Below are 23,036 nucleotides of genomic sequence, written 5' to 3'. Positions count from 1 at the left end.
GGTCAGCAAAAAGGGAAATAAGAGTGTTTTGCAAACAACAGTTCAGAGAAAGTTAAACCTGTACGTTTTTGATGAAAATATTAGAAATATTTGCACTGTCCCACTCAAAACCCACCTTCTTTTGATACCTTTTCCTAAGGGACAAAATGCAACTTTCTAAAAGTCAAAGGGTCCTAAATACACTTGTTAAAAAAGTAATAAAAGAGTGTTTTTCAGATTGTCCTAATCTCTGCTTCGTGCACTTTCTCATCATTTCATCCTTATGGAACCTTACCAGAGCTAGAGGTGTGGTAGAGTTCGGTGTAGGGCTCTATATGGACTGATGCCCCAGATGGGATCTCAGGTATTCTGCCCTCCATTTCTGTGCTGATGGTGAGGTGACCATGTTCATCAATGCCACTGAACTTCTGCTTAACAACCAGCTTCTCATTGTTGCCAAGAAAAGTTACTTCTGTTTGCCGTGTAAACTCACCACCTAAAGAAAGATAATTGGTTTAACAGTAACTTAATAGAGGTTTCCAATTCCTTCTATTCCAAATATGGCTTCTAATAGATAAAATATAAATTACTATTGTCTGCAAGTGTTGATGTAGCACAATTGCTAATATCTTGTGATTCTAATGAAATAACTTTCAGAGGCATACTGATAATATACTTGGATACTGCAAGCAAATTTTTTTAAGCACTGCACATAATAAATCATAAATCCTTGCCCTGAGGCATTCTTTTTAATAAAATTAAAAAGAAGTTCTGACTAAGCTAATAGCAGTAGGCCTTATCCTACCATTTAAAAGGACATTTTAGAAAAAATTTCCATTAGGAGTACAGAGAGTTAAAAAAAAAAAAATCAAAATCCAGTACATCTGTTTCCAAATCAAAACCAAGTGGAATGTATGTTGTAAATTTCAGAACAAGCTTCAAACATACCAAATCCAAGAAAATCCCAAACCAAAAAGTTGTGTTCAACTGAATTTATATTACAAGTCTGTAAAGGATCAAATTTTCAAGAGAAACACATGTTCTGCTTGAACAGATTGAATCTACAGCTTGAATTCACAGCAGCATAACCAACCAGATTTGGCCTTAATCTCTTATGAAAAGCTCAAATTGTGAGCAGGGGTTTCCCTCAAACTAGCTAACAGTCATTTGCATGTCATGCAGCAGCTGTTTCTGTTAAGTGCTTCAGACCCTCAGGAGGTGAGATTACTGTTTCTCTTTTGCTTGGTTGGTACAATCAGAGATTTAACAAGTTAAAGCTCTTGAAGACTTAGGAGAAGCTTTTTATAGTAACTATGCACACTCTAGTAACAATTCCCCCAACAGATCTTTTTTAAAAATCACTTTCTTGAAGAGAAACTGCCAAGTCAATCTTCTCTCTAACACAGTTGTTGTACACTGAGAGTAAATTAAAAGGTCCATTGTCTATGTATTGTAAACAAGAAAAACAGTGAGAAATTTGATTACAAAAAACACATTTTGCAGCTCAGAATAGATGTGTGTTTTCACCCTATATTGATTCTAAATACAGATTTCTTTTCTATCAAGATAGAGGAAAGCATAGCAATTTTGAACATTATTTTAATTTAGAAGTTACCAGTAATGCTGAATCCATTTTTATATCCTTGCTGTTCCACAGCAAACATCCATCCTATGATACCTCCAATAGAGGCAAGAGGTAGTAAAGAATACCCCAAAGTCTCTGGGATTGTGCTGATAGCAGTGTAGGCACGTCCTTGGTTCATCACAACATAGGAGTGGAGATCAGTGTTCTCAAATACAATTGGGACAGGGTTGTTTCCTACAAAGATTCTTCCTCTGACCTTGCCGTTGACTCTCTGAGGAGAACCTGGCAAATAATACAACACATCAGAACCAAATAACAGCATTCTCATACTCTCCAAGGAACATGACCAGAGTGCTTGCAATGTTCAGTGCTTAGTGTTGAAATAAATGGCAAACAAATACTCAGAGTTCAGACAAGAAATTGCCACGTGCTCACTTGCTTATATAGTCACATGCAAGTGTCTTGTCTTATGTGGATGATTAAATGGTCAAATTTGCCTCAAGAGATGGTCTTTATCATCATTGAAAGTTCTGTCTGCAAAGATAACTTCATAACAGTGTTACAGTGTATCTGGCAATAAGTGGCAGACAAACTCCTTAGGATCACACTTCATATCAATATACACTGAATGCAAACTTGTTCATTCCCTGTCAAGAGACTAATGTCATTAGGCATGAGAATAATTTACCTGTTATTCTAATCTATTACATTTCTTGGCTCTGAACTACTGGCCATTTTGAAGACTGTCAGTGTTATACAGAAGTAGCTATTTTGGATTGCTAATTTTCTCCTGTTTATAATTTTCTACATGGAACTTTTAATTTCACTATTATCAGATCCTTCTTTTCTTTCTATGGAAAATCCAATTTTATGAACTGACAGATAAGTATTAGGTTTTGCTTTCCTGGTTTATAAAACACAGTCTTGCAGTAAACTATTTGAGTTGCTGAAACGCATCTGTGCTCTGAGCCAAATCACTATGAGGATTACAAGTGTATACATAAGAAATTCCTTTATGGATTTTACACGGGAACAAAGTTTAAATGGGTATTTAACAGAAATCTGGCAGATCACCCTTTAGTAAAGCAGCTTAAGAATCAAAGAGGAGCCATGCTCTTTGGTTCAACGATCAAAGTTAATTTGCTCATCACTTTGAACTGCCCATTTCTAGAGTGAGGACCATATCAGATTATAACACATTGGAACTTCATTACTAATTCTAGGAAATACCACTGGATGTTATGTTTTCTTTTAAATTATGTCAGTTACAGAAGAAGTTTATTTTTTCCAGAAAGTCACATTAAAATGCATAAAGCCTATAATTGACCACTCAAAATAATTTGCTTCACTCAAAAAACCATTTTAAAAAGTAGAGCTCACTGATTCAAATGCCTTTCACTATATCCCAGTGAGAAGTCTTTCAAAAAGTTTTTATCAAGTCTTTTCTGGAATTGAATACAGGTCACCTCATTCAAGACCTCCATATGTAATTGTTGCTTATGTTTCTAAATTTCAAACCAGTTACCTTCTGCTACACACTGTCTGCCATTTCCTTTGTAGCCAGCAATACAACTGCAACAAAACCCACTGGGATAATCCTTGCAAAGAGCGTGAACAGAGCACTGGTGACGGTTGTTAGCACAGGTCTCTTGGACATCTGTGTGGTAGCGAAACACTGTGGAAAATAAGACCAGACATTTATATTTCATGCAGTTACTGTGGTATTCACATATTACTGGACTAGTTTAAAAGTATCTCTGGGCTCACTTGATCAGATTTTTATTTTCTCTTTAAGGAAAGCAAACTATTGCAATTGATATTAGTTAACCTTGCAATAGGCAGACAACTTCCTACTACTTTGTAGTAAACCTCAGGGCTTCAGCTGTCTTTTGTTGAATTATTGTCTATTGTTGAATTATTTAGTTGGAAAACTGTTTAATTCTGACTTCAGCAGATCTATATTTACACAGATCAGTTAAAATTCCTGTCAAAGCTAAACACGTAATTTTTATTTGTCCTTGTTTCTGAATCAAAACAAAAAAGGGGCTTTTTAACTTTAGAACAAAACGTATCAGTACAGTACCCAGGACCATGCAGCAACTGATGCACCCTATAATCCTAACTGTTTTACCTTGTTATTTAATGAAGATCGCAATTCTCACACCTGCCTCAGGAAACAATTAACATCTGGGCTGTCAGTCACACTCCTCTGAAATTTCTAGAAGCGCTTTATTAGAACTTAGAATTGTTAGTTCCACCCTTCTAAGACTTGAGGCCATGAAAACCTAGCCAAAAAAAATTACGACAGCTTCTATTCCCAACCTCTATTAAGTCATCTGTATTCAGCAACATATCTGAGAAAGGTCTGTGAGCTTGACTAGGGAACTAGTTTACTAAACCAGCAAAAACTGCATCCGAGGTGACATCCAAATTAACTACCTCAATAAATAACACAAACAAATGACAGGTGTCCAGATTTTCAGATATTAAGCAAATGCGAAGGAAACATTGCTTTTTTGGTAATTTAATTTCCTTCACATGTCTTTTTTGCAGCCTGTCCAGGTTAAAAGAAGCTCAACTGTACCAAAGACCTTACCTATTCCAGTTTCATCAAACTCTTCCACATCTATGACTTGAGGTGGCTGTGGGGGGAACTGCTGGATCCGAAAGTGGCGAGGTGGAGCTTTTGCTGTCGGGAAATTTTGAGGACTGTAAAAAGACTCAGTTGAAGGTGTTCCTGTTACATCTTGGTATGAAGTCAGAAAGTCTTCTGCAGCTAGCTGAGGAACACTGTATGTGACAAGGTGCTGATCCTCTTCAGTGCTGTCTGTGCTACTTGTGATATACTGCTGTGTTATTTCAGTGGAACCATAGTCAGACATAAAGGGCTTAGAAGTCATCTCCTGGTCTTCTTCGTTGGGCTCTACGCTCTCCAAAATATTGCTGATGTTGGCAGGCATGATACTGTCAGATGAGCTACCAATCTCGAACACCCAAACGCCCTGCTTCCCAGCATTGCTGCTTCTGTCAAAGAGAAGCACAGGCCAAATAAAACAAGCTGTGTGGTATTTCTAGCCTACACACAATGTTAGCCTTCACTGCAAAGTGTCAGGACAAAGCTGTCTAATTATCTTACCTACATTACATACTTACCTACAGGTACAGTTTATTCAGCTGTGGAAAACCCCTGACAGTTTGGGTAACTTTTTTTCTCCTCATCCAAAACACTGTTGAGAATTTCTAACTTTCTTGTCTCCAAAGAAGATGAGATCAGGAGAAGATTTTAGGGCCACAAAGATCTTGCTACCACTTACTAAAACTTTCTAGCTCATTCCCTTTCCTGATAGTTCACTCTTTCTTTCAAAAACACAACTCACAAAAACAACCTGCCCAGGATAGATTATGAAGAGTTGAAGTCTAAGTGATACTACTTATAGAAGAACTAAGTATACTGGAATTCCTACCAGTAACAATGGGAATATGGACTTTTAACAAATTCCACCAAAGTCCTCAAGGGGGTGGATATTTATCACTGGCAGATCTTGTGACTTCCCATGCAATGGCTAATGGGATCTTATTAGTTCTCATTGATTCATGCTACATTTAAGAAAACCATGGAACTCTGATGTTTTCTTGAGGAGTTTAAACAAAGCAAAAAGCATACTTGACAAGCTTTCTAATGCTGTCTTCATCTTCAGCAATGACATTGTAGGATCCTGGGTTTTCCCAAAAGTAGTAGTTTGTAGAGGCTTGACTAAAGCCAACGATAGCAGGAATATTTTCATTGTCCTTCTTGGAGTACGTGCTATAGAACTGCAAGCTATCTTCTGGATAAAGGAAAATAGCATAGGAACTGGAATCAGAAGAGGCTAAGACAGCCTGGAATGTGTTTCTCTGTGGAAAAAAAAAAAACACACTTTTACTCACATCAAAATAGTTAAGAAAAAGTAATTTTTTCTTTTTAAATGCAAAATGAAAATCAGAATTTTCATTAAAAAGAAAAATTTATCAAAAGTAAATTAAATCTGTAGGAAATAGTCAGATAGGCTGCCCAAAACATAACAACTTTAAGTTCTGCAGTGCCATAGGATGCTATTTCATTTCCTTAAAATAACAGATGTGGTAGACTAAATAAAAAAATCTGTAAACAGAATGTTTGAAGTTCAAGCTTCATGTTGCTCAAGTAATTTCCCACAGGAACACTACTGCCTGCTGTAGGAACCACTGGGACAGCACCTCAGACATCAGCTGTTCATTGCTATCAGGGTGCAGTATTGTTACTATAAACACAATGCTTGTGCCAAGTTCAGCAAAAGAAATTGGATGTTGACATAAAAAAATGTTTTAAGTAATGTTCTCATCAACTTTGATAACTATAATACAGACTTTATAATCAACTTTTATAATGGTATACAAAGTTACATATCCTTGCAGGATAGTACCTGCATGGTTTAAAAAGGGGAAAATGATTTGTGAATAATAACAAAAATAACCTTTAGCTGTTTCTTAACCCAATACTAACTACAAAACATGAGCTTTTGCTAAATGCAATATCATCTGTTCAAAATGGGCTTAAGTTCCTACTAGTCCATATAGTTATCTGATTTCACATAGTTTGATGTCAAAATTACTTAAGAGTCTTTTGAAAAATGCATGCCAGCAGGATTACATTTCACAGAGAGAGGTCAGGATATTCTGGTTCAGTTATTATCACAACACATTTAACATTCAAATAAGAGTCATTAGGAAACAACTAAATCAGCTATGTAGTTTCAAGCATTATCTTTTGAATTAATAAAACATTATTAAAAAAAATCTCAAGTAAAAGTTGTGGAAACTTCTATTTTGCTGCAGCCTTTTCGATGATGATGTACATTCTTAGGTCCGCAGAATTAATTTAAACACACAGAACTTCAAGCCTTCAAAGCAAAAGGTTACAGTGTTACAACAGTGTAACACTTTAGCTGAGCATGTGTCCAACATGACTTAAAGCTCTGATTAACATTCACCTTTTCTTCCAAAGCATGATCTTCTCCTGGTGCCTGGAAAGGAGCCACAAGCTTCCAGGTAACAATAACAACACTGCTGGGATCAAAAGCAGTCTCAGGAAAACCTCTTTTGATATAGTCTGATGCAAGTTGCAAGACATCTGAGGATGAATCTTCTCTGTAGTACACATTTCCACGTCCATCTGTTGTGTCCAGATCAGCCATAAAAGGAGCAATAGCCCCAAAACTCACTGGGAATTGACCAAGGTATTTTTCTTCACTTGAGGGTTCATTCACTGCAATAATCCCATTAGTGGTAATCTAATAAAAAGATGAAAATTATAACACAAATACTGTTCATACAACTGTCTCCCACACATGTGCTCCAGATCACAATATTTTCATTTTAATTCCAACAGAAATTGAATCAAAAGTCAGCTTTGTATTTAAAAAGTAACTGTGGTTTTTAAGCTTGTGTGTTTTTTATCCCATGTCGGGAGTCCTGAGATTTCAGTTGCCCAAAATCAGAGGTCAACTACACAGATGGAACAGCCTTTTTTCCCTAGATAAAGATTTTAGCTATTTAAATTTCAGACACCTATTGTCTCTTCTAACAGGGACATACATAACCCTCCCACCAATGCTTCAAAAGCTGATAGAATTTCTGAGCAAAGAATAAATTCACACATAGATGCCAACCCAAAAAAACTGCTCCATGTTTACATATTGTAATAGCCTGGGTGAAAGTCTTTTGGGAAGACATACAGATTTCTCTTTGCCTGGCCAAGGCTGCTTTGGTTTTCACTTCACTACAGCCACCCTCCTAGGAACTTCTCTGCTACTGTGCAAGGATTACAAGCTGCTGCTCCCTCTGAAGATATGATGTGAGCACAGAGCACAGCTCTTATACCAGAGGCTACAGAGCCTAAGAGACAGAATTTCCACAGCAGATATAGGCCACAGGATAAATTCCTTTACAGCTGAGTGCCCTGACACAGTCTGATAGGAAAATGGGTCTAATACTTGAAGGGGGTTGGGGGAAGGAATTTACATATGTAAGTGAAACTCTTGGTCTGCAAATGCGTAGGTACTGACTCAGGGAGATGCAACCCATCATTGAGATGAGGATTCACAGTCAGCCACCTCTGATTAAAACTGAGGTAAATACATACATATATAGGTGCTAGGGCACATCCAAGTGTGACAGCCAAACTCCACTGGCAAACCAGAGCTGGCTCTCACACACAGAAGAAGTGAGCAAGACCTTGAGGGTCTGCACAAAGTGCTCACACACAGCTTTTTGTGCCTGGCCCTTCCACCACCTGTGCTTGGCACTGACTCAGCCATACTGAGTCACTGACATACAAATCCACCTCCAAGTCTTGGACTTCCTGCTAACAGGACACATCTGGCTACCTGCAGGCAGCCAGGTGCTCACTCTAGAGCTGCTGCCACATACACAAGTGACTCAAAATGGGACAGAGGTCCCAGAACTGTCATTATAAGCTATGAAATTAAAACTGCAATCTCCCACAGAAAGGATTCTTGTAAGTCCAAGAAGAACAAACTGTTGCTGGATCTCTTTACACAGTCAAGATACTGTCAACATGATAAAATCTTTACAAATGCCTAGAAGTGGGTCAGAATGGCTGCTGACTCAAACTCCAAGGCCACCTAGCCCAGTAGCCTGCCAGCTTAGAGATTCAGCAAAAGAAGACATGCACATACTTCTCCAGTGTGCCTCCAACTGCATCTACCTCCAAGGATTCCCTGTGGTTTGACTGTTTTTCCTCAGTGGATGTCTTTCTCATATTTGTTGAGTCTTCCGTTAACACATACAAACTCTAGGCATCCACAAAATCCGTAAAAAGGAACTCCACAAATTTGTGACTCAGGTCTCTCCTACTTTTGTTTGTTTCCAGTCTGGCTTCCACCTACATTTGATGGCCCTAATTTTTGCATTGGGACATACAAAAATCCTACCCAGTCTCTCCCGCTATGTAATTTCTCCTCCAGAATGACGACCCCCAGTCTACTCATGCACTGCCTGGCTAAGAGCTGCTCTCTGTCTTGAATCACTCTTCATTGTCTCCACATATTTCTTCACCCTTTTCCACTCAAATTTGTAAACAAGGAGGGCAGTGGGAACCCCACATATTCTTCACAGAGAAATTGTGGTCTATGCAAGCCCATCAAGGAAGCTGGCTACTAGTGCCTTGGCAACATCTTTAAAATCTGGACCACCACTGCTGCTACACACAGTAAATCAGAAAAAAGTGTAGTACAATCATGATACAGAGCACTCCTCCGGACACAAGAAACACTTATGCCTTGAACTCTCCTTTGGCTATCCAGAGGGACAGAGCATGTCACAGACCAGTGGTCAGTCAGCTTGGTGTATAACTGGATAATGCTTATCACAAACCATTAGCTAAACTTGGCAAAATAGTTCCCACAGTAGATCAGAATTTATTTTAAAAGTGCCTCAACATATGCCGACTGTATTTTCTGCAGACGTACAATTTCATTTGTAGCTAGAGCGTAAAATACTAAAAAGTTAAGATTGTGTAAAAAAATAGGTGAGTTGGCTTTATGCATGAACAGTATCTCTAAGGTATATAAGCAGTAAATAATCTGTGCAAACACGTTGGGAAAGCAGGTCATGTTAGAAAGGGGGAGAAGAAGCTGAATGTGAAAATTTTTATCTACTCATTCATGACTTGACAGTGACCAAAGACCCTAAGGTGAGCTATAGATCTGAGGAATAAAGAACTAAAAAGACAGCATGGATTACCTAATTACAGACCCTGCAACTGGAGTTGGATATATAAGAGAAATCTAGTCCAGAAAAGTTCCCAGAACTCCTACAACATCTGTACACACTAGAAAAGGCTTCATATTCCTGTAAAACAAAGCTAGAACATGACCTGAAAATAAAAACCCACCAATTATACTATACAACTACTGGAAGACAGGATGGAGAGTGGTGGACATTTAAATCTGTTTGCCAAGAACTTTTAGCAAAGAGATGCACTCCGTCTTTAAAGTTATAAATTTAGTGGAAGTTAAAATTTTCCTTCTGCTTTCTTACATTTTTTTGTACACAAACAGCCCTACCCTCTCCTAAATCCTCTTGTGAGAGATGGCTGGAGTTTGAAGTATTTTAAACAAATTCCATGGTGTTCATAAGATCTGGTGTGTGTAGATTTTGCAGCTTCATGATCCCCCATTTATGGCAGGGATTAAAATAGCATTAAGAGAAAACACAATCAGGAATAGTTAATACTGCAGAATAAAGAAGAAGCCAGAAGAAATGGCCCTCCTCTTTTCACCTCCTAGTGACATGCATCTAGCTATACCTTTCCTATTTGCTAAAAAATCTAGTGTAAAAAGTAAATTTATTAAGGAGATGCAAACCTCATTTTTTAAAGGAGGTTTTTAAGTGAGACAGTTCAGCTTTAAGGGAATGTTTCTATAACCCAGAAAACATTTGCAAGCCATCACATGAAAATAAATAAACAAGCTGCTCAATTTGTGCAGTGATTTTTAAAGCAAAAAAAGAAACTCACCAATAATGAAAAAAAAAGGTTTTCTCTTTCAGATTCAACAACACGTTTATATTGACAAATACAGTGAATACTCCTTTAACTTCACCCTGCTTCTTTCAAGGTCACAAACATAGGTTTAAGTGTGAATCCCAAAATAAAATGAAGTAATTTTGGGTAAGTACTGGGTTTCATCAAAGCATCATTCCTGTCAAAAGGGAGAGGGGGGAAAAGAGGCCTCAGGTGGGCGTTGTCTAAAGACAAGCTTTAGAGTAGTCTTTCCTTTTAGGGTATAACACTATTTAAATTGACAGGAACTAACATAGATGTATTTTTAGCATGTTAAACTTCTGGATTACACACATAGTTAACATACATTTGTGGTTTGTAGCAGAACCAATAACACACACACACACACAATTATAGGTCCACCTCAAAAAACAAGTGAGAAGAAGAATTCAAAGTAAGGAGTATTTCTGTTAAAAGAAAAATTGTATCTCTGTATGTACAACAAAAAATTAAAGTTTCTAACAAATGAGGCACTTTCTCCCTGTTCAATGAAGAGGCATGTTATGGACTTGAATATTTCTGAATAAAAAAATGTTTAGAAAATTCGAATTTATTTTTATAATGAAGTGACAGTTGACTTAAAGCAACAAAGCTTTCCAATACAAACATGACCAACTATTAATTTAAGGAGTTAATAAAAGTAAGGATCAAAAAAATTGAACCAAGCTTGCATTAGAGGTGTCTCCATTCTTTTCTAAATGGAGGTAACCCCTAATCCTTCAATTTTTCCACACCAGTGAGTTTTAGCGTAAACTGAAAAAGCCTTAATAGAAGTGTGCTATTAAAACAAAACAAATGGAATAGTACTGGTTAGTGATAGAGTTCAATGCTATAAATTTTACAAGCAAAAGCACCATATTGAAGATTACAACATGTGAAAGTCTGTTTCCACTTATATGAAATAAAAGTGTTCTCTTCTGTCTGTGAGGGAAGATTTTGTTGCCAGGGATTTTATGACAACTTAGTACTAAACAATCACTTCACAGAACGCCTTGCCTTTCTATTAATGTGTGCAGCTAACTTAGCTTCTCAACTGTCAAAAAAGATAGAAAGAGAATCCACATAAAATTTCTACATAAAATCACGTGCACTAAATGTTAATTGTATCAGCTTGATAATATTTACTACTAACTAGCAATACATTGGATACTCCAGCCAAGCAAGATTGTAGAGCTTCATAAATACACATTGCAAATATACAATAAAGACATGTATTGTGAAAATGCATTAAAAACTGCTCAGTACATTTCCTTAACAGGTATGCTTCTCCTCTCCCTACCCCCATGAAGTCTGTACTGTGCTTCTGTTCTGCAATGCTTGCACATTGTTCAGTGCAAGAAAAAGCCTCTGCATAGTGTATAGACTGATACTGAAATGCCATTCATTAAAAGTGCCCATTCTTAGTACTGAGAGATGCTGGCAGAGCCCTGGAAGGGATTTGGAAATAGACACTACATGGGTATTCTTTCAGGCAAAAACTAATTAGAACTGTTCCTGTTTGAGGGCAGGGCAAGTAACAGGTCATTAAACTAAAGAAACCTAGACTGGTAAGTCAATTTACTGCTCTTTGAAAACTCTGTCCTGTCTCTGTGGCTTACCTGACATACTACTTGTCATCTTTGCTTCTCTGTGGCTGAATATACCATCCACTATGTTTCAAGAATATTTTTGTGCTTTTAAAGGCATACTTTTTACTTGGTTTGACTAATCAGTGACCAAATTAGAGTACAGAAAGCAAGACAATGAACTAAGGGTCAAACTGAAGTCTGAACTCCACCTAATACTTCATCTCAGTCAGCTTCAGTGAACAACACCCGTTTTCCACACAAGCATAACCCAAATCCCTCAAAATTTTAGATTTCAGATATGATGTCAGGATTTATCTAAGTAGTGGCAGTATGGACAATGAAAAGGAGTGTAACTTAAGTGTCAGCACTATTACACCTCAGTGTAGCATAAGCAAGTTATATCTTGAGTGAGTACCCATGAAACAGACTCAAGTGCATGGGAATTACATCAAATTTTGAATGACTGCAATCACATGGAGCTCTAGTTTCCCAAGTGTCTCCATGTAGGTTAATCCACTGAGTTGCCTCTTAGATCCATGATACTAAGCCACACTGCTTTATCTGGCCAGGGAGGTGAGATAACATTTACCAGATTAATACACTAAACACATTGTGCCTTCTCTACAAAAACCTTTCTAAACATGCTGCTCAGCATGTTCAATTGCTAGCATAGGTGGGGCTTAAGGGGAAAGAGGCAATGATAAAGTGTGCAGTACCCTTGCAGTATTCTGAAGACATGCTGCCATTTTAAACTGTTCTCCTTATGGCTGCTTTTGAGCAGCTCTGCCCCAGACAATCTGTTTTCAATCCCACCTCCAAATACTGAACACCCTCCCCACCAGCTATACACATGCACACAGCACTCTGGGATGCAGATTCAGCTGTGAGACATGCACACAAGGCTGAGATATGCTTGCAGCCCAAAGCCTGCAGTTACTATGGATATGGACTTCCTCCTCTTTGATCACTCTTATTGTCTCCACATATTTATTCAACCTTTTCCACTCTATAAATTTGTAAACAAGGAGGCCACACATATTCTTCACAGAGAAATTATGGCCTGTACAAGACCATCAAGGATGCTTTAAGACACTCAAAGCAACGAACGCCTGAGAGTGCCAAAGACATTGAGGAACAGAAACATCTCCCAGTGCTTAGAGGTGCAAGTCTTCGACAGGTTAGGCTGCTGGTTGGACACCCCATTTCAGTTTTGTGACTCTGGCATGCTGAAACACACAAAGCAGACCACAACGAGGATGTTTCTGAGCTGAACACTCTGTATGAGTGCAGAAAACGCCTGGGGATGGCACTCACTCCGGCTAATCGAGTGCATTTTCTTTGCGCTCCTACTATCTGTTGAATTGTCTCCCAGCGGAGGCTGTGCACCTAGAAAAATCTGCCCAAGCCATAGTGTGAGAAGGGAATTAACACGGCCCCGATATCTGACTGAACACAACTGGAACAATTAAGTTCTTTGGGCCGACCTCTGACCTCGGCATTCACGCAACCCACACGGAACCCACAAGCACCACGGCGCACCCACCCAAAGCTCCCCGAGGAGTGCCCAGGAGCGGTTCCGACCCGCGGGCAGCCAAAGGGGGCCCCACACTCACATAGAGGGAGCGCACAGCCGCGCCGTAGAAGTGCAGCGCCGTGCCCAGCTCCAGCGCCGCCGAGTGCACATCGTCCCCGGGCTCCAGCGCGGCATCGCCGCGCTCCTCGCCATGGGGCAGCAGCTCCAGCGGCTCTGCGGGCAGCGCCAGGACGGGCAGCGCCAGGGCCAGCAGCGCCCAGCGCGGGCAGCTCGGCGGGGCGCGCATCCCGGCGGCTCCCGGCACCCGCGGCAGCGCCGTCCCGCCGCTATAAGCGCGGGCAGCGGGGCCGGCGGAGCGGGGGGGCCGCCGCCAATGGCAGCGCGGGGCGGGCGGAGCGGCGGCCCCGGGACCCCGCGGCCGCTCCCACAGCCCGAGCGGGGCTCTGCCGCAGGATCCGCCACGGGGATCGCCCCCGGGAGCAGAGCGGGGTCCGCGCAGCCCGCGGGGACCGACCCTCGGAGCGCTCCGGGGGCGCGGGGATGGGAATGCTCAGCCGCTCTCGGGATCAGTGTCGCCTCTGGGGCGCGAAACTCGCGGAGTGAAGTCGGTGCGGGGCCGTAGGCATCCGGCAGATGCTTTCAAAGCACCGCGGCTCTCCGCCAGAGCCAGTGGGGTTTCCTGCGTTAGCTTGGAAAATGTGTGCTCAAAGCGACTCCAGCAGCCGCAGTACTTCCCAACAGCCAGAGCACCGAGACCAAATACCAAAATCAACATGAAACAAAAATAGGAATCCCCATGCTATCTTCTGAAATAGTTTTGATACCAGGTGCTCATTGTCGGGGGAAATGAATAAATGAATTGGAACGTGTTTCATAAATTTACACCATCCATGTCAGAATTGCATTTGGTTGTAAGACAAAACTAAAAAATAAGTAAAACAAATCTACAAACAAAAAAAATTGCTGATGATATGAAATACAGAGAAAATAAATATGGTATATGTAAATATTTTACTTCTGACTATGCCTTCTTGTTTTATAGCATAGTCCTGCTCCCTTGGAACACTCAGAAGCAAGTGAAGAATGGTTATATTTCATATATTTTTTCCTAAAGCTACCAAGTGAGGACAGCAGTATTTAGGGATTAAATCTTGGCCAGTAAAGAATATGCTGTGATATGTCCATAGAAGGTTTACAGCAGATAACCAGCTGAAGAAAGGCAGCTGAAATGCTACCCACATGCTTTTTGCATGGCTTTTTACCTTAAACGCTTGTGCTTTTTTTTTCTTTGTAAGAAAGTGTGATTTTGCATTTGGCAAATTGCAACAGCACAAGACACTCCTGGGTAGAGCTATAACCATGCCAGCCTAAAGGGGAAACACATCTAGTCACCATTATTACTAACATCTATTTACTACTGGGTTCTGTATGTCAGTGAAAACAGTCACTGAGACAAAGTAGCATGGAGGTCCGGGAGGAAGATGAGTCTGCTCTCCTTGACATACTCACTGTACTTTCACCTGCAACTTCCTTCCGTGTTTTCAGAGCTTCTAAGACAGTAACTGGTGGATTCATGGAATCCATGGCTTTATACAACCAGGAATACGTGGCTAACCACTGCCACGAGAGCAGCCTTTTGGCTGGATCACCTCCATATCTGAGCATAGACATACAGACAAAGATGACTCAACATCCAGCTAAGGTATCTTTCTCCTCATTTGACAAAGCAATGCTTAACCACAAGACAACTGTAAGTTCTTACATTGTATGTGTGCACTGGCATACCACCAGCTGCCTTCACTACAAAATCATGTTCCTATTACAAACCTTCCCCCCAACATAAGCCCATTTCCAAATTTGCAGAACCCGTTCTTGTGCAATACAGTTCCATAGCAAAGAGAAAGACTAAATTAACCCCCATGGTAACATATACACATTTACATGAGAATAATTTCTGTTAGGCTTAATGTTTTCCACAGCCACATTTACTACAACAGTGAGATTCAACAAAAGGAAAACATAACCAAAACAAGAAGAAAATTCTGAGGGGGTAACATTTTCCTGTCAGATTTACTTGATTTCCTAGTATTATGTCCAGAAGTTGAAGGACAGGGACTACTGAGAAGCTAGAAACTCAGTGTAGTAAATTTGAAGGCTCAAGAGTTAAGTATCTTCATCTGCATGTTTAAAACATGGGGTAATAGCCATGTTAGGGTAAACCCTTTGTCCATTAGTCAGCATATTGAGATTGTTTAGTCTATACTTACCTTAAGAGGATTTCAATGTTTCTCTTATAGTTGCAAGTTTACGTTCTATACAGCACCCACTGTGAGCAGTTTTAAGCATTGTTAGTTCTAAGACAAGTAAATAAGAGTCCCGTTGTCCTTTCGAGCATCTTCAAGTAAGGACCTAAAAAGGGGGATGGAAAAGCATGTTTGCTTATATTGTAATTAATTGGGAGATACTGATTGGTAACTCCAAACAGAGTGGAGAATGCAAAGGACTCCAGCAAGATTTAAAAACAGAGGGAAAGCATTTAAATGCAAACTGGAATGTTCCAATTGAGAAAGACCTTCCAGAAAGTCTTTCATAGCTGTTAAATACCAAGAACTCCACATTTCCATTGGATATTAAATCAGATATGGCAGCAGTTTACAAAGCAACAGTACTCCCTGAGCAGCCGCTGAGAACCTGTACAACAAACAAGCTGGGTTCATTTTGTTACAAGGAGGCGACATTTTCTAAAGGTGTATAATGACACTGCTTTTCCAGAGATTGCTTGTGAGATCAGAGGTGTCACAGAAAATTCACCACTGGAAAGAACTGAGACTGAAACCAAAAATAAGGATCAGGGGACAAAAGAAAACTGCTAAAGAACTGAACATACGTACTCAATTAAATTATAATGAGGAGATTTGATTGAGATCATGCTTCAAAGATACGTATCATCTTCAACTTAAATATCTGAAGAGGGGTACCAAACAGATGGAGGAATTAAATGGGTGAGTTTGAGGATTAAAGGTAACTTAGGACACTGAAATAACTAAAAGAAATAACTAAAGAAACCATGTATCAGCAAATGCTTCCTTACCATAGGGTCTATTTTCAGATAAATCATAGATGAGGCATAGTGGAAGCAGAATGATAGAAATCTTTGAGAAGTCCACCCTAGGTTGATCAGATCACTAAGCAATAGACCTTAAGGAATAATTCTGCATTTAACAACAAATTGAGACAGTCCAACAGATCTGACTTAAGCTTCTATGTCCATACAGTACTAACATAGCTCACAGATATACATACATGTTGTCATATTGCAAAAGTTCCATACCTTCTCAGTGATTTCTCATGGGCATCTCCTCACAACACTAACTCTTCTCACAGCACAACCAACAAACTCGATCCCTCTCCTCACCCACCTAACCCACTCTTTTGTAGCACTCATCTTTTTATTGGACACAGCTGTAGCCTATTAAGGGCAGGCCTGCTCCTAATCTTTGGTGATTGGTACAGCTGCAACTCCTCAGGTGTGAGACTACCTTCTGCACTATCTTTATTTTCTTACATTCTATCCCTCCACACATGCACGCATATATTTGAGCATTTCACTGTCTAAATGTGAGGAGATTTGGAAAAGGGGGTGCAGATATGGAGAAGCCTGACCTTCTCAAGCCCCTCCCTAGGTTTCATTAACAGAGAAAACAGAGCTAGCCTTCCATTTGCTGGCATGACTGGAGTAAGGAAAGTAATGCCCTGGGTCTCCCATGATGATATTCTGCTGTCCAATGACAACAAAGTATTTCAGTGGATAGATTAAAGGACAGAGTAACCATGTGGTCATAAACTGGAGAGAACTGAGTATTTGGGATACTGGCAGGAAAGAATAGTACTGAGGTCTGCTCAGAAGGAGCATTTTTTAGAGGGACAAGGTCATGGGAATCAGAGAGTCACAAGCAAAGGCAAAGCTCACAGGAAGATCCTGGAGTGCACATCATAAATTTAAATCACTCTGTTTTAGAACTTAATGTTCATTGTTCACTAGAGTGGAACACAATGAGATTCCTTCTGTAACTCTACATGAGCCAGTATCACCAGGCAGGGCACATAACTCTGGAGCATCTTCAAAAAAAGTGCATTTTGCAGCAGAACTCTCTACAGAAAGAAACTAATTCTGAGGCACTCTTACATGCTTTTGAGAAGAGGTTCACATGAATGGCGATATTAATTCTTGGCCTCTGCATTAGAGCAGAGTATAGCAGATTGTAGAATCCCTTCTTTTTCTCTCATGCAGAACTATTGCAGAGCAACAAAAGAGCAACATTTCTGCAGGACAATCTTCTTGGAAACTCATATCCTCTTCTGGAGAAGAGCTGGGCAAGAATGGGAATGTGTTAACACTTGGCCAGTGACCTGGTCAGTACAGGAGAGCCACGCTGCTGTAATACAATGGTACATAGCAGCAGCAGATTCCTGCCCTGGAGCAGGGCAAGGAGCATGGGAGAAACAGAAGTTCTTAGACCCTTCCTAGGTCTGGTGCAAGGAGACACTTTGTATTTCTGGGGTTCTCTTAATTTATTTCTATCTCTCATTATTAGAGCTGGTAACTATAGTAATAGGGGACAGAAAAAAACCTCAAAGAGGAAGTAATACTTGTACAGAGTCACGAACTCTTTTTTCATCCCAATTTAATATTTATGGGATATATATATAAATATTATATATATATATATATATATATATATATATATTTAATTCCATTTAATATGGAAAAATTAGATGGAAAATGGAACAGAAAAATATCAGCACTGTAAAATGGCTAGACAAAAAAAATAGTCTTACAATCCTCCCACCTGACATGTAGTCATATGAAAAATATGACTTTTTAATATATATATTTTCAAAATATTCTTCTTACATCCTAATGTTTGATCTCTTTCAAGAACAGATTCTCTAATACAGTAAGAATTCCAGAACTTCTCTGTAGTAAGAAAGAATTGTAACAGGGCCAGAGAATATATAATTAGTCTCCTATTTAAATATTCAGCTCAGCAGTAACTACTACATCTACTCCAAGTCTTACTGTTTTGTTATTATCTAAAGGTTTTTGCTTTATGCCATAAAAGTCTCCAAACAGACAATAAAAATTACTTCAGAGTTTTAAAAAATGCAGCGAAGACAGGAAGACAAAATGTACAATCATTTTCTCATACACACAAAAACCAGTTACAATATGAAGGAACATTGTTTTTCAAACAATGGGAATGGGATGCGGAAAACCAGTTTGAATGGGACAGGAAGACAGCTATGGAAAAGGTATCATTTACCACCTATCTTCTCCAAGACTACGGAAATAATTACTCTGACCCACTGATAATTGTGTCAGATTTTGGAGCAGAGATATTACACACAGGTAAAATACATATCCTTGTAGTCTGGCAAAGTATTTAGTATTGTACTAGTATTCAATACATCTCAAGTTAAACACTGCTTCAGATTGAATGTGCACCCAAACCAAAGGCAATGATAAATGTTGTATTCTCTTTTATGTGGCATCCAGATTTTGACTGTGAATTTCAGGTGCAGATGTAACACATAAAAAATAAATGCCACATTGAGTATCAACAGCAAATCTTCTAGATGACAATCAGAAAGTAAAGAGAGGCCAAGCACTCTGATGCTTGTGGAGGCTGAAAATTCTCTAACAAATGGTTACATCCTCAGCTTTTCTACAAACATTCAGAAAGGCTACTAAAGTCTGAAACACTGACACAGTCTTTCCTGTGACAGCCAAGCTATTCTCTCACATCAGCTTCTTGTGTCTGCAGAGCAGCCAGCCAGCCTCAGAGCCTGGCTCTGCCTGGATTCTCTGCCTGCTAGAATAATATATCTTGCAGCAATTGCCATTTAGAAAGAATATATGATTTCTCAGATGGGTCTAAATGTTCACAACAATTCAGACAAGACAACCTGTTTTCCCCCATGATTATTAAATAACGTTTTTTACAAGGAAAACATATATGTGAAACTGATCTTTCTGGAGTGGAAACCATTGCCCAAGTTAGTGAAATTCACTCAGGAATAATCTATCATTACCTTAAGTGACTGTGAGTAAAACACAGAAATTGACTTTCATTCAGGATAGGTGGTGCAGTGATGCAGCAAAGGTCAACAGTTTTAATTACTGCTTTTTACAAAAGGACCAAATTAGGGAAGAAATATTTAATCAACACCTATTCTCATAAACTGCATGGTCTCAAAATTAGGTTGTGGTTTATCCTTACATGTAGATATATTTGTGAAAGCCTTGCAGAGAGGAAGAACAAAGTTCCCCACAACTCCATGCTTGGCTAGATTGAACACTAGATATTAATATTTCCTTTAATGAGGCTGCTTGTAAATGTTTTCATTTTTGGTCAAGGTCTACTGGGAAAGAATATTCCTCCATCCAAAGAGGATGTAAACATTTCCTGATGTCTCCTGGTCAGCTGCTCAAGGTTGGCTACACCAAAGGCTTTTTGCCTTCAGGAATCCAGTCAGCACACTCCAAAGCTTCCTATAAGTTACTGAAATTTAGCTGTGAGCTTAACATAATTTTCTGAGGGGGGGGTGAGGGGGTGGATGTCTGTGCTTAAAGGCAAAACTTGCCTGAGAATGGCTGAATCATAACCTTCGACTCCAAGAACATTGTCATTAGGCAAAATTTTGGAGCGACAGTTCTGTCAGTCACTCCACACAAAATGGTAAAAAATTGGTGGATATCAATTTAGTAGTTTCATGCTTTATTTTTTAAATTATTTTTCTTCTCTTTTTCATCTTCATAGGTTTTCCAGTGTCTTGAACTGGAATTTTAGCTATGAGGTGGCATAAGTATAATAATTTATGCTTAGATTAGACATGTGTGAATTCAAGAACTGACTGTACATTTTCAATTGGAAGACCTAATTTATGTGCTTGGGGGCAAGTTATGCTTAAAATGTTCGACATAGCACATGTAGATGGCTGTAATGCACCAAACATTTCAATGCTGAAAGAAGATTTTTTTTTTTGCTCCTTTTTAAAACTGTGTAAAGACTGTGAACTTTACCCTGACTTGAAACAGTCCAGATTCAAAAAGACCCAGGAGTAATTCCATGAATTACAGCTATTTATCTTTTCTGACCCAAGGATTTATACTGCTGTTCACTTCACTTGGAATCTGCAGACTAATTGAAGCAATGGCCCACTCACTTCTTCCCAGAGTTTAGTGTTTTAGAGTAGGATGTAACACTTAGTTTTGCCACAAAGCAACAATAAAACATGGGGATCTGCACCAAAGTCACTCAGCACAGAAACAATTGCATTGCCCTAGGGAAAAAAACAGGCTTGATTCACAAACCCTGGGATTGATAACTTATTCACTGGAGAAGTGACAGGGTGAGAGGTCTTTTCTACAAGAGGTTGCTGGAAACAAAGTCCTTGTGTATCTACACTCCCAGCTGAGAGAGAGACAGAGGGTACTCCCTGAGGCCAAGCAGCAAGGACTGGATTGTGTCCAAGCTACTAACCCCAGACCTTACTGGAGTGTCCACCCTGCAGAGCGTTTAGCCCTCAATCTCTGCTGGGCTACTGCAGCCCTAAGACACATCTTTTTCCATTCTTCCCCCTCTTGCCCACTCGTGTTCAATGTGTCTGAAATGAAATGAACCATTACGGAGACCAGCAGTGGTTTAGTTAAAGCACAAAACTAAGGGTGTTAAAGCACAAAACAAAGCCTGCGACATGAGGGAATGTGCAGGTATTTGAAGTCGCAAAGCCTTTGAGCTAGCTCTGGAGGATGAGAAAGGACAAGAATAAAGTCTGGTTGTGGCTTGTGTCTGCCTTTTGAGCGTGGTCCTTGGAGCAAACTCTTGCCAGACCACTCTGTGTTTTGTCATGGAAAGAGCCTTTTGGGGCGGGCAGGAGATCAGCTTGCACTTGGGCAGATATTCAGGTGTTCAGTGCATGAGGGAAATCCTTGGCCATCTCTCATTTAGGGGTACAGAGGTACCTTTGTACCTGCATCAGAGGTGGGTTTCTCACCTTGTCAAGGGGGAGAGACAGCAAGACTGTCACAAAAAAAATGTAACAGCTCCATCAAGCCAACAAAAAATGTAAAAGCTACACTAGCATATGAAAGGTTACCAAAGCCTTTTCAGGCAATTACTGGCTCTTGCTCTGCGGTCATTATTGGACCCCCAACTAGATGACCTCACCTGTCCCGCCTTCTCTCCCTTGAGCTCTCTGAACCCACTGTCAACTTCCTTCTCCTTTACCTTTTCCCCACAAGGGCCTTTAACACTGTACTGGTTATCTGTATCTTAGTTTCCTTCTTTATCTTTTTTCAGAAGAGTCTTTTTATTAACCTTATGGGATCTTAGGGCTGACCCTCTTTATGGCTCATTGACCAGTTCTCATTCCTTGAGTTCTTTCGCAGAGGAACTCATGCCTGTTTCCCTTTAATTGTAAATCTTTTATGAGTCCCTCAAACTTCCTGTATGAAAAACATTTGAATGTTTTCCAGCAGCACAGCTCTTTCCAAGTTACTCAGTTGCACAGTTCTGCCAGCATGGGTTATACTTATTTACAAGTAAGGCCACTATACTTGAGAAAATAACTTAGGAAAGAAAATGTATTATCCAAAACAAAACTATGTCTGGTCCTTAATTCTCTATTTTTCTTTGAAATAGATAATAATTGTTGATTATGGTTTTATGTATTTAATGTATTTGTCCCTTAAAATGCTCATCCTATCCAGCAACACATTCATCTTTAGAGCCATTAAATACAACACAAAATTCTCATTTAGACACCCTTATTGAACTTGTCACAGCTGGTATAGTCTGAAAATAATTGGAGATTAAATTGTTGAAAACAAATAATTGGGAAAAAATATGTACTATATTGGACAGAAGTTTTAACAAAATTATTGATTTTCTGGTGGATATTAACCTTTTTATCATCTGAGGAGGAAGAATAACTTCTGAAGAATGAGCTACAGCATTTGAAGAAACAAGAGCATTGCGCTCTTTCTGAGGGAAATCTGCTGTTCTTTGCTTCTTCCATTTAGTAAATAAAATTCAGTTATTTAAGTACTCAGAACAGAACTTTGTTTTATCCAAAATATTTTTTTTCCTGTGGCTTATTTCCTGCAACAGTGCTAAAACATAAAGCAGATTTTTCACACAGCAATCACAGTACAATATTCTCAAAATCATGGTGTAATAGTTTCAACAGCACTTTCCATTTGTCAGATCTCCACTCTTCCAAATTTCAAAACCTTTTTTGATGATTCAAGAAACATTTATTGTTTTTCCACTTTCCAAAGAGAAAAATTCAGGTATCAAAGAAACACAGTTTGTCCACCTGGCAAATCAGAAGACGCATAGGAAAAACTCAGTGAAGATTTCCTAGCAAACAGAAGCAGCTTTCTAAAGTGGAGCAGATCATGTTTCTACCCAAGAAAATTCAATTTCAGCTAATTGGGTGACTCCACACTCTCTATGGGTGTGGAGTTGTGTAGTTATTCCTAAAGCTCACAAGCCTCAGAAAAAGCTCACCAACTTGAGATCCTCTGTGGGCCACCACATGGCAAAAATTAATGAAAAAACCATCCCAAAGAAAAATCAGGAGTCAAGTTTTTTACAGTGAATATGTAACAAATGATTCTGTTGCTGGCTGCCAAATTCAGCCCCATTGGGGAGGATATGACTGACAAATTACAGTTTAGTAAGCAGGGAAAGATACAAACAC

The 23,036-nt window shown here is 39.4% G+C and overlaps 1 protein-coding gene across 1 annotated transcript in view; it reads right to left on the bottom strand.

Annotated features, from left to right (window-relative positions):
• Nucleotides 1-13,585, bottom strand: part of NID1 (nidogen 1) — a 43,386-nt gene extending 29,801 nt beyond the window's left edge. Inside the window, exons 1-7 of the mRNA XM_054629504.2 lie at nucleotides 13,348-13,585; nucleotides 6,574-6,873; nucleotides 5,229-5,458; nucleotides 4,161-4,588; nucleotides 3,090-3,239; nucleotides 1,595-1,846; nucleotides 275-475 (exon numbers count right to left, since the gene is read on the bottom strand). Of these exons, the coding sequence (XP_054485479.2) occupies nucleotides 275-475; nucleotides 1,595-1,846; nucleotides 3,090-3,239; nucleotides 4,161-4,588; nucleotides 5,229-5,458; nucleotides 6,574-6,873; nucleotides 13,348-13,554 (1,768 nt within the window). The 5' untranslated portion in view covers nucleotides 13,555-13,585. The remainder of the gene's footprint in view (nucleotides 1-274; nucleotides 476-1,594; nucleotides 1,847-3,089; nucleotides 3,240-4,160; nucleotides 4,589-5,228; nucleotides 5,459-6,573; nucleotides 6,874-13,347) is intronic.
• Between the last annotated feature and the right edge of the window lie 9,451 nt (nucleotides 13,586-23,036).

The sequence above is a fragment of the Agelaius phoeniceus genome, chromosome 3, assembly GCF_051311805.1.
Source record: "Agelaius phoeniceus isolate bAgePho1 chromosome 3, bAgePho1.hap1, whole genome shotgun sequence".
NCBI classification, from domain to species: domain Eukaryota; kingdom Metazoa; phylum Chordata; class Aves; order Passeriformes; family Icteridae; genus Agelaius; species Agelaius phoeniceus.
Note: the sequence above shows the minus strand (reverse complement) of the source record. Positions and strands in the feature narration are given on the sequence as shown.